This window comes from Aotus nancymaae, unplaced genomic scaffold (assembly GCF_030222135.1).
Source record: "Aotus nancymaae isolate 86718 unplaced genomic scaffold, 86718_ANA_hifiasm-v0.15.2.pri h1tg000011l, whole genome shotgun sequence".
NCBI lineage: Eukaryota > Metazoa > Chordata > Mammalia > Primates > Aotidae > Aotus > Aotus nancymaae.
This window is the reverse complement of record NW_026988422.1, coordinates 22,847,856-22,863,861: the sequence shown is the minus strand read 5'-3', so window position 1 is coordinate 22,863,861 and position 16,006 is coordinate 22,847,856. Positions and strand designations below refer to the sequence as shown.

The following is a 16,006-nucleotide window of genomic DNA, read 5'->3' as shown; positions in this document are numbered from 1 at the left end:
TCTTTACTTGACATCTTAGCTTGTTGGCCATGGGGTAACAATAACTTACTTTAACTATGTATCTACATTAATGCTGCACAATATGCTAAATTTAAACACACGCAGCACATTTACCTATACAGGCTTTGTCATATCACTCTGGCACAAAAGTTACAAAGTCAGGGATTCCCCATGGGAAACACCTTTAATTCCCTGAAGTAAGGATTCCGTAAATGGTGACAAGACTATCTCTTGCCTCACGTATGTAAAGAGATAATGGCAATTACCAAAAAATGGAGCCTCCCAACAAAGAAATGTAAATTTATCAAAGGTATTCTCATGAATTTTAAATATTAAACATTGAAAAAAATAAATTTAAGCTGTAATTTATCATTTAATTTCAAGCTTGATATAAGGATGTATCACAATTGAGCTGATTCTCCCACCCACAGACATTTAGGTTGTTTCCAATTTTTCACTATTGTAAAATGATATCATAGATTTATAAATGTTAAACTGAAAAATGCTTTGCTCTATGGTGTTAAGGGGAAAAAGGTTATAAAATGGCATTTCACGTTTGTTAATTTTTTTTTTTGGTGAAAAAATGCACCACTGAATGTTTATTAAAGCACTTGCTTCAATAAACTGTTAGTATATGAAAATGCAACCATCTCTCCACCTAGGCTGAGTTCCTGCAAAGTGGAGACTGCTTATACATAGATACTCAATAAATATTTGTTGAATGAAATACAATTTTCTCCATTTCTGGAATGTGCAACACAATGATTAAGTTCCTGTTTTGTGAGAAAATATGCTCTGCTTCCCTCTGAGGTAAAGTTTCAACTAGACAGTAGAGAAGCAGAGACTTTTAAGGAAATGGAATTAGGGACAGATATTTTTGATTTGAGAGGTGGGATGTACCTCACATGCTCTCATTCCTTTTAGTAAAAGCAGAAGGAAAAAATGCATTTACTAAAGGAATAGAGTGGGAAATAAATAATTGAATGCCTCTTTTTTAAAAAAGGCAGTTTTATGCAAGGTACGTTTAAAAGAATTTTGGAAGAGTAATGAAGGTATCATTGACCTGGTGAACACTGGCGTTTCATAAATCCCAAATGGTCATGATACAGCACACCAACTACATCATAGGTCTTTTATTTCAGAGATAGGAAAATAGCAAACCGCATGGACATTGGGCATGGCACCCCCAAGCCTGCTTCTTCTGATCCTGCTCCCAGGGCCCCATCTGAGAAGGTGCGAGTACCTGGGGAATGTAGAAGAGCCCCAGCAGATTTGCCACTGCCGTGGAGACGCCTGAGCCAGTTGCTCCCACCACAGCAATCGTAGAGGGAATGTGCTCTGAGCAGTTGCAGAACTCATCAAGGTTCAAAGAATCGATTTTGTTTTGAGCAACAAAACTCAGGGTGGCTTCCAAGGCCTTAGAAACAGTGTTGCAAGTGTCAAATATCCTGTATCCCAGCGTCAAGTTGGGAAGAAGGGCTGGGCTGCTGTTTATCTCCTCTATGGCAAATATCATAGCCTGTAACCAGCGAAACCCGCGGAAATTATACCTGGAAGAAAGAAGAAGTGGAAGAAAATGGGAAGCTTTCTAGTCAACAACTTTAGAGTAAAGACCGGGCAAAGTTTGAATCATCGAACTATTACTACTCTCTGGCTTCATGGCATGCTCTGTACAGAGCCCTCTCTGTTAAAACGGGGATGACAAGGATGGGCCTGGTGGCTCTCACGCCTATAATCCCAGCACTTTGGGAGGCCGAGGCGGGTGGATTGCTTGAGGTCAAGAGTTGGAGACCAGCCTGGCCAACATGGCGAAACCCCGTCTCTACTAAAGATACAAAATTTAGCCAGACGTGGTGTCAGGTGCCTGTAATCCCAGCTACACAGGAGGCTGAGGCAGGAGAATTGCTTGAATCTGGGAGATGGAGGTTGCAGTGAGCTGAGATTCCACCACTGCACTCTAGCCTGGGTGATAGAGTGAGACTCCATTTCAAAATAAATAAATAAATACATAAAAAATCAAGGGAGCTGGCACTTGCCTCATAGGGTGGCTGTGCAGATGATGACATGAGATAATTATGCAAAGTCTTCATCAGGTGCCTCACACAGACACCTGGAGACACCTCACACAGGGAGCAATAATGATAAAAATAAAAATAAAAGATTGCTGTTTGTAATTCATTGGATAATTTGTATCTGTCTTCTCCAGTAATGAATTTGAAGTAGCTGATGTGAAGTGCTTAAATAAAAGCAATATGTACACGTACAAGAAAAGGACCAGGGGAAATATAAATAGATTAGGATATTAATATGTGGGTGCCTAAAAATAACCTCAGATCAGATTGCAGAGTCATACATTTAGACTATGACATTCCCGAAGGTCAAGGGGAAACAGACATGAATAATCTCATTTTTGTAAACAAATAACAAACATATGAAGGCTGTACATAGACAGTAGTTATTCTGGGGTGTACAACTGTGGTCGTTTCTGGGTGGTGGAATGTTGAGTTTTAAAATTATGTGCTTTTGGTTTATTTATACTTTATATCTAAAAAAATCAACATGCATTGCTTTTCAAAGAAGAACACTTTAACAAGTTAACAAGAGAAATAGGGTCAGTGACATGGTTTTCACTTCCCCAGCACTTTGCTCAGAGTGAGGGCTCAATAAATGTGCTGAATCAGTGTATTTTTGTCTAGAGGAAAAAACAACTCTGCAGGTTCTTTCTTTATATTCTGAGTTTCACTACTTGAACTCAGTGACAGTGACAGGAGGTGAGACATACAATCTTTTACACTCCATTGTATAGTTAGGTTCTCTAACCTCTTGGTCTAACTTTAAATGTGACGTTTTCTGTTTACCATTTTCTTTATGTTTCCTTCATTTATTTGTTTTAAACCTACAAAGTTATGAGATATTATAGATTTTTTTACATTAAACATCTATGCTGCTAAGCTAATTTTATTATCTTTAACATAATTTCAAAAATATATTATTTTCGGGCAAGACTTTTGCTTGATCTTAGGTCTGTATATACATAGCACATGTACAGCTCTGTGCAGCAGGGTACAATGGAGCATTTGTCCACACGGGTTATGTGAAGGATACCATCGCATCAGTGCAATTCTGCACTTAGTTTTTCTGCATTCATAAGAAACGTGTGAAAATGTTATCTAATTTACTAGCTCTCATTAGAACGTAAACAGAAATCCAGTTTTGTTGGAACAATCCTAGTTTTCATTTTCATTTTCCAGCTATTGGGAAGAGCAAGAAAAAGTGCGGGATCCCTTCTGGAAGTTGCAAGTCTCTCTGGAAGATGGGTCAAGATTTGGAGTGCAGTCATAGTCTCCAGTGTAGATTAAGGGAGGTGGTATAGAGTCCCATTGTATTCTGCAGAAGTCAGATCCTATTTGAAAGACATATTCCTCGCCCTGGAGACGATATTCTAAAAGGGTCACAATAAATTTGGGGGCATCAGATGAAGACAACCAGGATGATGAAGGGTCTGGAAAGCATATCATGGGATGAGAAAACAGACTATGTGGCTTGGATAAGAAAATATTTGATGAGACATAATAGTTCTCTTCAAGTGGCTGCAGAGAGAATCTATTCAGAGAGTTAGATGCATTCTGTCTTAGCGAGGTGGGATGAGGGGTGGGGAGAGTGGCGATGGGGGATGACGCTCCTATGCAAAAGACTTTCTAATGGTAGTAGTTCCAAAATGCAATGGACTATATTTCACATTTTGAAGATGCCTGGGTCATGCTGACTGCGGTGGTTTCTTTCAACTTGAATGCCTTTAAAAAAAAGAAAGAAAGGAAGAGAGAGAAAGAAAGAAAGAAAAAGAAAAAGAGTGAGGCAGCCAGCACTCAGATATTACCACTCATTGAAGTATGTAAGGTCAATGGGGGATTTTACTACTCAGGTTTGCAAGACCTGCAATAAATTTCCTTCTAGGTACTTAGTCTTCCATTAAGCAACACTGCTGCCAGGTGAACGATAATGACTTGGTCACCAAATGCCACCAGGTGCTTTAACAGGTCATGCGTGGATTTTTCTACTCAATATCATTGACATTTTATTTAAAAAGAAGTCTTCAGGAAAAAAAAAGGCACATTATGGGGGGCAATAAGCTTCAGCGTGATTACCAATTAATCACTATTTTTGAAAAGAGAGAACACAGTTTGAAAAAAATTATGTTGCGTTTGGTGTAGCTTTTCTCCAACCACTCAGAAGAGAAGAGACTGGTGGATTAGGCCCCTCTTCTTACCTGATACATTCCACAGACTCCGGCCTTGATTTGAGATCTTGATCTTTGGCTGCTACTCCAAAATGAATAGGAAAGAGACCCCCAAGGATAATGTCCCCTTTCTTTTGGGCTCGCTGGTCGGGTCCATAGGCAGAGGTGTGCCAGGCGAGTGCCAAGAGGACCCAGCAGCAGCTATAAAATGCCATGGTTCTGCCTTCTCTCCAGGGTGAGGGGCAAGACAGCTAGGAGTTTGGAGGCTCCCAGAACTCTCCCCCTTGGAGCAGTTCACTCCCTTCAGTGGGGACACATGTCTACAGAGTGATTAATGAAAGAATAGAAGACGTGGTATTTGAATCTCCATTTCTGCCGCCTTCATTGCAGACTTGTAAGGTGGGTGGTCATTGAGTCTTTGGAAGCCACATCATATAGAGGCCTCCTGTGATGCCTTCTAAAAGAAAAGAAAGACAAAATCGATTCAGCAAAACCTAAATCCCATCTTGTTATGACTACTGCAACTGAGGTGGCTCAGAATTTCCATTTAGAGGGGCCTAGGGGTGGCATATTGAAAAGGCCTGGCGTGGAGTCACATTTTTACAGCACTCATGTAAAATACAGGAAATGTCAATTGCCCATATTGGGGAAGAACTGTGTTAGGTTATGAGAGGTCGAATTTTAAAGAGGCCGTTGATAACCTAAGACCTCCGCTGGTGCTGATGCTGGATTTGAATCCATTCATTCTTCTGTGTGAATGAGGTGTAAAGTTGGCCTATTAGTAGCAGCAGCTCCTTTTGTTATAATAATATTACCGATATTTTATTCAGCATGTAAGTTCTTACAGAAAATATAGAATGAGGCCGAGTGCAATAACTCATGTCTGTAATCCCAGCACTTTGGGAAGCTGAGGCAGGTGGATCACCTGAGGTCAGGAGTTCAAGACCAGCCTTAACAACATCGTGAAACCCTGTCTCTACTAAAAAAAAATTCAAAATTAGCTGGACGTGGTGGTGCACACCTGTAATCCTAGCTACTTGGGAGGCTGAGGCAGGAGAATCACTTGAACCTGGGAAGTGGAGGCTGCAGTGAGCTGAGATCATGCCATTGCACTCCAGCCTGGATAACGAGAGCGAAACTCTGTCTCAGAAAAAAAGAAATAAAATATAGAATGAGTCATATTTAAGCTTAAATCTGACTTGTAACCAAACAAAAATGTCGAAAAAGACCACTTATTCTTTATTTTTTATTTTAAATTTATTGTATTTTTATGTTTTTATACTGTTATTTTATTATTATTATTTTTTGAGATGGAGCTTTGCTCTTGTTGCTCAGGCTGGAGTGCAATGGCCCGATCTCGGCTCACTGCAACCTCCACCTTCTGGATTCAAGCAATTCTCCTGCCTCAGCCTCCCAAGTAGCTGGGATTACAGGCATGTGCCACCACGCCTGGTTAATTTTGTATTTTTAGTAGAGATGGGGTTTCTCCATGTTAGGCTGGTCTGAACTCCTGACCTCAGGTGATTCACCTGCCTTGGCCTCCCAAAGTGCTGGGATTATAGTCATGAGCCACCATGTCCACCCTCTTCCTTATTTTTTATGATAGGCCCCCTTTTTTTTATGCAGGTCTCTGGTTCCAGTTTGTAATATGACACTCTGTAAGCCTTTTAAGAATAGTTCTTGTACAGGATTCAGAGAAATAATGAATTAGATTGTGTTTGATAAAGATCAACAGCCAGATATAGGAAAAAGCCCTCCTGCTATACCCTTAGTAGAGTAGGAACTCTGCTCTTTCACTCCCCACCCTATCTCACTGGATAGGGTGAGATATAGGAAACAACAGCTGGATATAGGAAAAACCCTTAGTAGAGTAGGAACTCTGTTCTTTCACTCTCCACCCTATCTCACTCACGCTGTGAGTCAATTACCAATTACAGGTTGATGGGGCTAAATATCCAGCCTATCTTGAAGTTCATGGCCAAGCACTGGACTGTCAACTGGACATGGCCACCTGGATGTTCCACAGGTGCTTTGAATGTAACAGACCCTAAACTCACCTTTACTGAACTTGTTTCTCCTTCGCTGTTTTCTATCTCAGAAGATCACATGCCATCCACAGAGACACAAAATAAGGAGCCATCTTTGCCTTCTTTCTGTTCTCATCATTGTCCTTTATATTTAAACAACCCCCAAGCCCTATAGATTCTACTTCCTAAATCTCTCTGGAATCCATTTACTCCTCGCCATTTCCAAGACTATTTTCAGTCCACCATCATTTATTTTCTTCTCTTTCTTTCTTTTTCTTTTTTTCTTTCTTTTTTCTTTCTTTCTCCTTCCTTCCTTCCCTCCCTCCCTCCCTCCCTCCCTCTGTCAAAAGAAAGAAAGGAAGGAAGGAAGGAATTGGGCTTTCTTTTGAGACAGAATCTGGCTCTGTTGCCCAAGCTGGAATGCAGTGGCACCATCACAGCTCACTGTAGCCTCAACCTTCCAGATTCAAACAGTCCTCTCACCTCTGCGTCTTGAGTGGCTGGAACTACAAGCACATGTTACCACACCTGGCTAATTTTTAAATTTTTTTTGTAGAGATAGGGTCTCACTCTGTTGTCCACAGCTGGCCTTGGACTCCTGGGCTCAAGTGATCCTCCCACCTTGGCCTCCCAAAGTGCTAGGGTTGCAGGTGTGAGCCACCATGCCTGGCCCTACTATCATTTTTAACCTGGATTTCTGCAACTATTTCTTAACTGGCATTCCCATCTCCACTTTTGCTCTTTTGCAATTTGCAAATCTTTGGATGCCACAGGACAAGTGGTTTGGAACACAGGCTCTTGAGTTAAACTTGGCTTTGAATCATAGTCCACTACTTTCTAATATGACTCTAGGCAAGTCACTTAATGCCTGTGATCTAAACAAAATAATGCATGAAGAGCCATTAACACAATGTAACTAGTAAACTCACAGAAAATGCTGGCTTTAATGAATACCCTTCCACTGTTGTTAGACTTCTCTATGAATGTCATACTTCAACCTTGCTGAACTTCTTTCAGTTCCTCAAGTACATCAGGCTTTTAAAATGTTCAGACGTCACACGTGCTGTTCCCCTCCTTGGTCCCCCTGGCCTAAACTAGGCCTATTAAACTTTCAGTTTCCAGATGTTTGTAATTCTGGGCATGACTGAGTGAACTGTGGGCCTTTGGATGAATGAGGAAAAGAGCTCCTTCTGGGGCACACACAGCTTTGAGTCAAAGTGCACATCTTCAGTGGAACACAGGTTGGATTTTAGCCCACATTAACCCCTCTGTTGTGCAGTGAGCAATTTGCAAGGCTTTTGAAGGAGGCCTTCCCTGAACCCTTAGGTGAGGGAGGTCTACCTGTAAGAATGTAGTCTCTTATGTCTTAGATCTTGGAGCTTCCCTCTTGGAAGGTTCATCACACTTTATTATAGTTATGTTCATAAATATCTGATTCCAGAGCCAATCTCTCTCTTTTTTCTTTCTTTTTTTTGTTTAGACAGAGTCTTGCTCTGTTACCAGGCTAGAGTGCAGTGGCGTAATCTCAGCTTACTGGAAACTCTGCCTCCCAGGTTCAAGTGATTCTTCTGCCTCAGCCTACCAAGCAGCTGGGACTACAGGTACATGCCACCATGCTCAGCTAATGTTTTTATTTTTAGTAGAGACTGGATTTCACCATATTGTCCAGGCTGGTCTTGAACTCCTGACCTCGTGATCCGCCTGCCTTGGCCTCCTAAAGTGCTGGGATTACAGGTATGAGCCACTGTGCCCGGCCCCAGAGCCCAATCTCTTAATGGTTGTCATATAGGGCCTCTTGCTCCTTGGGAGTTCCACCTTTTCCTCTAACACCATTCCTAGCAGAGTGTGCTGGGCCTCAGGTGGAAGGAACACCCCAGCAGACACTCAGCTTTCATGGAATTGCCTCCTGTAATGTCTGAACATCCATGGCCATCCCAGTTTTCTGACCCTAGTCCTGCTTTTAGATTTTTGGCTTCACTCCTTGGATCTGGTCATATGTTCACTCATACATATAATAAGTACATGTGCTGGGAATATAAAGGTGACAAACACATGTTTATATCCTCAGGAGCTCCCAGTCCGGTGGGTAGGCACACTGGTCTATATGATCAGAAGCTACCTTAACTCAGAAGTGAAAAAAAAAATCGTAACTTTTTTTTCTAAATTCAACTTTGCCCTCCAGCACTTACTTAGTACAGTGTCTGAAATAGTAAATGCTAAATAAATGTTTGTCAAATGAAAGCATTTAAAAAGAAAGTACTTTGAAAAGAGATAGAAACTAGCATTTATTGATCCAGGCATTGTGCCAGGTCTCTTAAACATTCTTTGTATTTTATAGTTCACAACCATTTTGTAATGAGGGTGATACCAACTCCACTTTCTAGATGGGGAAATGGATTCTTTGTATATTCAGCTTACTCAAGTGAGCAGTTCTGGCACTTGACTTAAGAATGCCTTAAGAATTCAGAATTTTAAGGAGTCCCGTGGACTGAATTAGGTAGGAGAGGGAACATTATAACTGGCTAGGGTTAGTCACTGAGACCTGTTAAATTTTTCCTGTGAAATATTAACTACTTGGAGAACTTTATTAACTTAATTAGTTAATTCAACAGAAAATTAATGGCAAGAAGGAACAGAGAGATTTGGGGTCAATTTGCAGCAGTTAACTCTCTCAGTCTAATGTATTCTTCAACCCACCCTTCTGAGTCCAATTGCCAGGGTCGAATTTGCTTTCAAAGCTAAGATCCTCCATCTTAGCTAGATCCTCCATCTCCCTGTCCTCCAACATCCAGTCCCTGGTCCTGTGATTCTGTCATTGCTTTCCATTTTGGCTTCTCCTACACACTCCTGTGACCACTGCCTTTGTCCAGGCTCCCATCACCTCCCACCCTCTGTGTTGCAAAAGTTTTCTTTTCTTTGTACTTGACTCTTGTTTGCCCCTCATCCCTTCTCTCTGCTTCCTCTGTTCTGCTGCATGGAGGTGGATATGACAGCTGGAGACCATCTTGAACAAGGAGCTACATCCTAGGGAATGAGCTAAGCATTTCATAGAGCAGAACCTTAATATTGATCTCTTGCATGACAGAGAAAAAAAGCTTCTTGCTAGTTTAAACCACTGTTGTTATATATATATTTTTCTTACTGTAGTTATCTCCAACACTAGCTAAGAATCACAAATAAACTCATTTGTTCTCCTTACTATACGTTTATTCCATTTAAATCACATAGAATCATGTTTGCTCTCCTGCAAATGAATATTACAAACAAAGCTGAAGCTAATATTTGTTCTCTCTCTCAATGGTAAGATACATCTTGGAAAAAGAAATGACCCGTGCACCAGCTGCTTTTATGTTTAGAAGGTTCTTGACATCAGGAGGAGTGTTTCAGTAGGGACAGATAATGGCTTATTAGGCTCTTCAGCCAAGGATCGGATGTGAGGGCAGACCAGTCAATGGGCTCCATGAGTTCATGGAGTTATAAATTCATGCAATGATTTACTCATTCAAAAAACATTTATTGAGCTCTCTCTGTGCTAGATACCAGGGAGTGCAAGACACCAGAGAAAGAAAGTTGAAATTCTTGCCTTCAAAATGCTCATGGTTTAAAAAGAAACAGAAGGATGTATTATAAGGATGGTGATCTAAATGCTACAAAGAGGCATGGATTGAGTGTTGAGGGAGCACAGAGCGGAGAGTGATGTTCTCTGTATGATGATTGCTGGGAAAGAGAATTAAGTCAAGGTGGGACCAGAAACTTAATGAGGGCAGGGCCTATCTCTTTTCTTCACCATTGTTGACTAGTACCCAGCACAGCACATGGTACAAATGATTCACAAATATTTGTTGAATTAATGTATGAAGTGTGATCAGTAAAGACCAGAGACTGGTTGGGCAATTCCTGGACAGGACAGGGAAGGGGTCACCCCACGAGACTGATGGTTCCTGTAGGCAAAGGCTTCATCATGATCACAGCTGCTTCCTCAGCACCAAACAAGGAACCTGGAAAATGTCTGTTGAACTTGTTGTCCAAAGAGTAGGTACATGGCTAATCCAAGTTCCGGAGTCAAGACAAGTTAACGGAGGATATCAGAACAAAGTTAGGAGTGAACACTGCCACATTTCAGTTTTCTTCCAAATAAAAACCACCCCCACTCTCACCTCTTGGCCTCAACATTTCTGGAAATTGTGAATCTCTAGAGCAGAATAATTTTGCTTACATTTCAAATGGAGAAAACCCAGGCACAGACCTTCTGAACATAAAATCACTCAGTTAATTAAAGGCACAGCAAGCTCAAAAGCTACTGTTTCTGCATTCCTAGATTGCAGAAAAAAATTCTAGGTTGCCTAGAAAAAAGATAGCTGTAAGACCAAATTTGATTTCCAGTGGAGAGAATTTATCTTCATAAGGTGAGTAAACGGCTATGTCTCTGGTTTATTCTACTACAATCTTTGCCCTCTTTTGTCACAATTATCATAAAGGTACCAACAGTAGGGTTTGAAGCCACTATTGCAGAAAGGTGAAATGTGTATGTTTTATTGAGGGTGAACAGGAAAAATAAACCTAAAAAAGTTCAATCAATAATCACTAACTCATGTACCTGGCTGTGGCCACAGCTTCCTTTACCTGTTGCTGAAGAGACATCCACAATATGAGTTTCTATACACAGCTGGTGCACATTTGCCAAAGAATTAGGGACCTCTTACCTGCCATCACCAATACAGCCATTGCTAGTTCTGTATCAGACTTCATTCCTTCTGTACCAAAGCAAGGCACATCTTGTTTTTAAATGAGGGCCCTCTTTCAGCGCTGGGGGAAACACACAAACTGCCCAGTCACCCTTGGCTGCCTCTCGAAAGCCCAAGCCTGGCTTCTGCCGTCTGCCTGCCAGCTGCACACGGTCTTGCCCTCCATCTCCCTGACAACAGGTGTGACTTTTGGGGAGTCCATGCCTCATTTAGCTCTGGTAATGGCTTAATTGAGTCGGAAAAATGCAAAGACAGGAGCGTAATGAAAAGCAGCTGAGCTGGGTTCTTGTGAGTCATTGGAAAAAGCTATCAGGGAAGTGAGGGAAAGGGATGAACAATAGCAGTGAAGAGCAGCACGGTGCAGAGCAAAATGGGGAGGCAGAAGCCTAGACAAAGCAAAGCAAGGCTGTAAATAGAGGAAGCTGACATTCATTAATGCTGCATCCTGAGCTCCTTGAAAACAGGGCCAGGTCTGTCCCATCCGTGGCCTGGAACATGGAGGGGCTCCATGATGATGGTTGAGTGGATGCATACTTGTGTGTACTGCCCACAACATAACAAACTCTGTGTCCATCATATAGAACTGAGTAAGTTGCTGGGGACACAGGCCACAGGAAGTTAAGAAACTTCTTGTCCTGAATTGTTTCCTTCATGCCTTAAGTCAGCTCTGCTGATGGATGCATGAACACCTACACAGTTAATGAAATGGCTCATTTGAAAAGTGAAGATAGGCAACTCATGTTTTTATAAAGAAAAATGCCAGAGCCTCAAGTCCTACATAAAAGAAACATTTCCGGCTGGGCGCGGTGGCTCACGCCTGTAATCCCAGCACTTTGGGAGGCCGAGGCAGGTGGATCACGAGGTCAAGAGACCGAGACCATCCTGGTCAACATGGTGAAACCCCATCTCTACTAAAAATACAAAAAAATTAGCTGGGCATGGTGGCGCGTGCCTGTAATCCCAGCTACTCAGGAGGCTGAGGCAGGAGAATTGCCTGAACTCAGGTGGTGGAGGTTGCGGTGAGCCGAGATCACGCCATTGCACTCCAGCCTGGGTAACAAGAGCGAAACTCCGTCTCAAAAAAAAAAAAGAAACATTTCCGTGGAATAACATCCTGGGATTGCTTTTCCAAATCATAAGGAACCCTGACTACCCAGGGTGGCATTTTTCAGTCTGGTGTCCCAAGATGTGTCACCACGAAGTGTTTTGGGCTAAGACAAATTTTGGAACTAATGCATACTTTGCCACAGGGGCACATATGCCTCCTTAAAGGCTCTGAGAAGTCCTGCAATAAAGATTACTGCTTATTTTGCTATGGGACATTTTTTCTTCCCTGAAGGAAACTTTTTATGATGCCGTGAAACATGGACTTGGAAGTGCTGACTGAGTGGAAAGCATAAAGTTCACAACCTGAAATTCTCCCATTTCTTTAGATGTATCTTTGGGGAGATATGTCTGCCCCTCAATGGGCATAGCAGTTTTTGTAATCCCAGGTATGAAATTCCAAAGAGTAGTATTGGAAAGAAGGACGCAGGTGGGGTGGGTGATGCTGATGTAAACTTTGAAGTCATTCTCTGGTCTCAGGCATATGTTTCTGTTCTCTTCTGCTCCCAAGGGATGGGTTTCTGTTGTATATAGGAAGTTGTACACTGAGCCTTTCCCCACCCACCTGCAACTCTCCTGACCTCACCCAGTGTCTCTGTCTGAGGACCACTGGGGACATGTGGTAGTGTGCTGGTAAACTGGATTCTAAAGGAAAAGCAAGCCCTGGCTTGTAGTGTTTGCTAAATATTCCCACCACGGTCAGTTTCAAGCTACCAATGGTTTAACAACATATTTGTAAAAATGCTGGATATTTAACCATTGGCTCTCAAGAGCTGGTAGAAGCCTGTTCTAGCATATCATGGGGACATCTTTCTAAGCACATGGAAATTCTGGTTTTCTTTGGAAAACTCAGCCCAAATTATTTTATAGGCATCACAAATCTCTCTTCTCCTGTTTCCCTCTTTGTTTTGAGTGTTATGAAGCTGTGAGCTCAGCTGTAGCTAAAATAGAAACTGAAAGCATGCAAGTTAGTGTCCTAATATTATCTGTGCATTATTTTAAATTCTTGCACGTTTTACTCTGATTTCCTCACCATATTAAACCTTTCATTTTTATTAAAAGCAATAGGGCTATAAACAGAAAAACAAACTAATAAATCTGGAGTTTTGCTGTGAGCAATAAAAACTGTCCCTGGTTGAAACTCCCTGTGTAATTAACAGGAAGTGGGGCTGGAAAAGTCATTCTTGCTTTATTAATTGAGTGGATAGACACACCAGGTCATTAATCTAAAATACATAATTTTAGAGGTAGAAGGGACCTGGGAAGTTTACCTGGTTTACGCTGAAACCTTCTGACACATGAATGTTTGAAACATTGTGGTCAATTTTATCGTGAACAGGAGTTGGAATTCACAACTCATTGCCGAACCCTGTGAGGTTTAGTAATCAAAAGGCAGCCTTCTTAGCGAAAAGGGAAGTAATTTTTTTCCCACTGGTTTGTCAGTGAACAGTTTGTCTTTAAAATGTCAGTTTAGGTCTTCAGAGGACTACACTTACTTTCAACTACAGCACAGAATCTATTTATTATGAGAATTCTTTTAGTTTTAATTGGATCACAGGTGCACAAAATTGGATTAATCATAATCCTTGGTTGATGATACATCCTCATTCTTGGTCTACACCTGACTCACTTTTATTTCTCAAGTTACTTTTTAATAATTAACCTACCACCTAAAAGAAAACATCCATAGTTTGTAGTAACATAAGTAAACTACTGGTGGGTTCCTGTCTTGCATCCTGTTCTTGTGCTTCTTCCTACCAAAGAAGCCATTATCCTGAACCACATGCTGATCACTCGTCACTTCCCTCCCTACCCATCCTTTTAAAAACTTCATAAATCATAAGACAGAAAGACTGGTAGGATACACACCAAAATGTTAAGGATGATTAGATCTTAGTGATGGAATTCTGGTTTCTTCCCTGTTTTATTTTTTTGTTTTTGAAATTTAATAAGAAACATGTACACTTGGTCCTTCATACACGTGGGTTCTGCAGCCGTGGATTTCCAACTGCAGATGGAAAATGTTTGGAAAAAATGAATGGCTATATCCATATTGAATATGTACAGACTTTTTTCATTGTCATTAATCCCTGGGCAATAGAGTATAACAATTATTTATGCAGCATTCACATTATATTAGCTATTATAAGTAATCTAGAGATAATTTAAAGTATATGGGAGGATGTGGATAGGTTATAGGCAAATACTATGCCATTTTATGTAAGAGACTTGAGCATCTGCAGATTTTGGTATCTGAGGGGGATCCTGAATTAATCCTCCATGGGTACCCACAGAAAACTATGTTACTTTATGTGGGAAGTAGAAAAGTTCCTTTTCAAAGTTTTCTTTCTTGTTAAATCATAAGTGTGCTAATAATTCTTTGTTAAGCCTTATCCTATGTAGCTGTTAGACATGCCATGCTCACAGGCAGGTAGTACATTCTATGTCCTTGTACTTTAATGAAGATATCTGTGCTGGATGTGCTCACAGGCATGTCCCAGCTCTCCATTGCTTTTACCTGTTTAGAGAAGTTTTAAGTTGTTAGCCAATTGGGTTTTAGTTTAGAATGTGAGGTCTGGCTCCAGGCAACGGAGACTGGACACAGCAGTAAGGACGACCCCAAATGCATATGGAATAAATTTGTGTGTATTCCCTTTGTTCTCTGTACTCTGGTGGCACGATGGCTACCAGAAGTAACCCTTCCTGCAACCCAGAAAGTAAAAATTGCGTTGCTGAAAGACCCTTTGTCTCAGTGCTAATTTTTCTTTGGGGCACTGAGCATCTATTTCCAACATCTATTTCCAACACTTTAAATCAGAAAAATATGTTGTAAAATGTTATTAAAACAATGGCTATATGAATGGACATAAATGTTAAATGTGAAAAACATTGCAAAAAAGATTTTACTGTTTTACTACTTATTCATACTGAATATCCTTTGAAATTTATTTTGAAAAATATGCTTATTGATACTTATCTTCCATCCTTTTTGCTATTTTTATCTATTTTTACTTTTGTCTCTTTATCTCCTTTATCTTTCTCACTCTTAAAATAAATTTTTAATTGAAGTAAAATAGACATCAGATATGCACAAGTCATAAATGAATTTCCACAATGTAAACATTCACGTAACCAGCATCTAAATCAAGAAAGAGAGTCAGAACTCCGCTCCCACTCACACCTCCCTTGAGTCATTACCTTTCCCAAAGATGACCAGTACTCTGACTTCTACCATCAAAAATGGGGTTTTCCTGTTTTTGAACTTTATATAAGTAGAACTGGCTTCTTCTGTCCAACATATTTGCAAAATTCATCTATATTGTTGTGTGTAACCATAGTTTGTTTTTTCTCACTATTGAATAGTATTTTCCTATGATTCTACCACACATCACCTATCCATTCTCCTGTTAATGAATGCTTTGGGGTTTTAACGAACAGTACTGCTATGAACTTTAAAAATTTTTGTGGGTACATAGAAGGTATATATATATTTATGGGATACCTGAGATATTTTGACACAGGCATGTAATGCATAATAATTACATCATGGTAAATGGGGTACCTATCCTCTCAAGCATTTATCTTTTGTGTTACGAACAATCCAATTATATTCTTTGTTATTTAAAAATGTATGATTAAATTATTATTGACTACAGTCATCCTGTTGTACTATCAAATATTAGGTGTTATTCATTCTTTCTGACTACTTTTTGTACCCATTAACCACCCCTACTTCCTCCCCACTCCTCAACTACCCTCTCTAGCTTCTGGTAACCATCCTTCTACTCTCTATGTTCATGAGTTAAATTGCTTTAATTTTTAGCTCTCACAAATAAGTTAGAACATGCAAAGTTCATCTTTCTGTGCCTGGCTTATTTCACTTAACATAATGA

General features: G+C 40.5%; 1 protein-coding gene across 4 annotated transcripts in view; it reads right to left on the bottom strand.

Moving 5' to 3' along the window:
- CASR (calcium sensing receptor) overlaps positions 1-16,006 on the bottom strand; it is a 78,169-nt gene that overhangs the window by 23,290 nt on the left and 38,873 nt on the right. For 2 of the 4 annotated variants that reach the window (XM_012476237.2, XM_012476240.2), the window contains exons 1-3: positions 10,968-11,073; positions 4,268-4,694; positions 1,244-1,550 (exon numbers count right to left, since the gene is read on the bottom strand). In XM_012476237.2, the coding sequence (XP_012331660.2) occupies positions 1,244-1,550; positions 4,268-4,452 (492 nt within the window). In that variant the 5' untranslated portion in view covers positions 4,453-4,694; positions 10,968-11,073. Of the gene's footprint in view, positions 1-1,243; positions 1,551-4,267; positions 4,695-10,967; positions 11,074-16,006 lie in introns of those variants that run through there. The other 2 variants (XM_012476238.2, XM_012476239.2) reach the window with 1 other exon arrangement.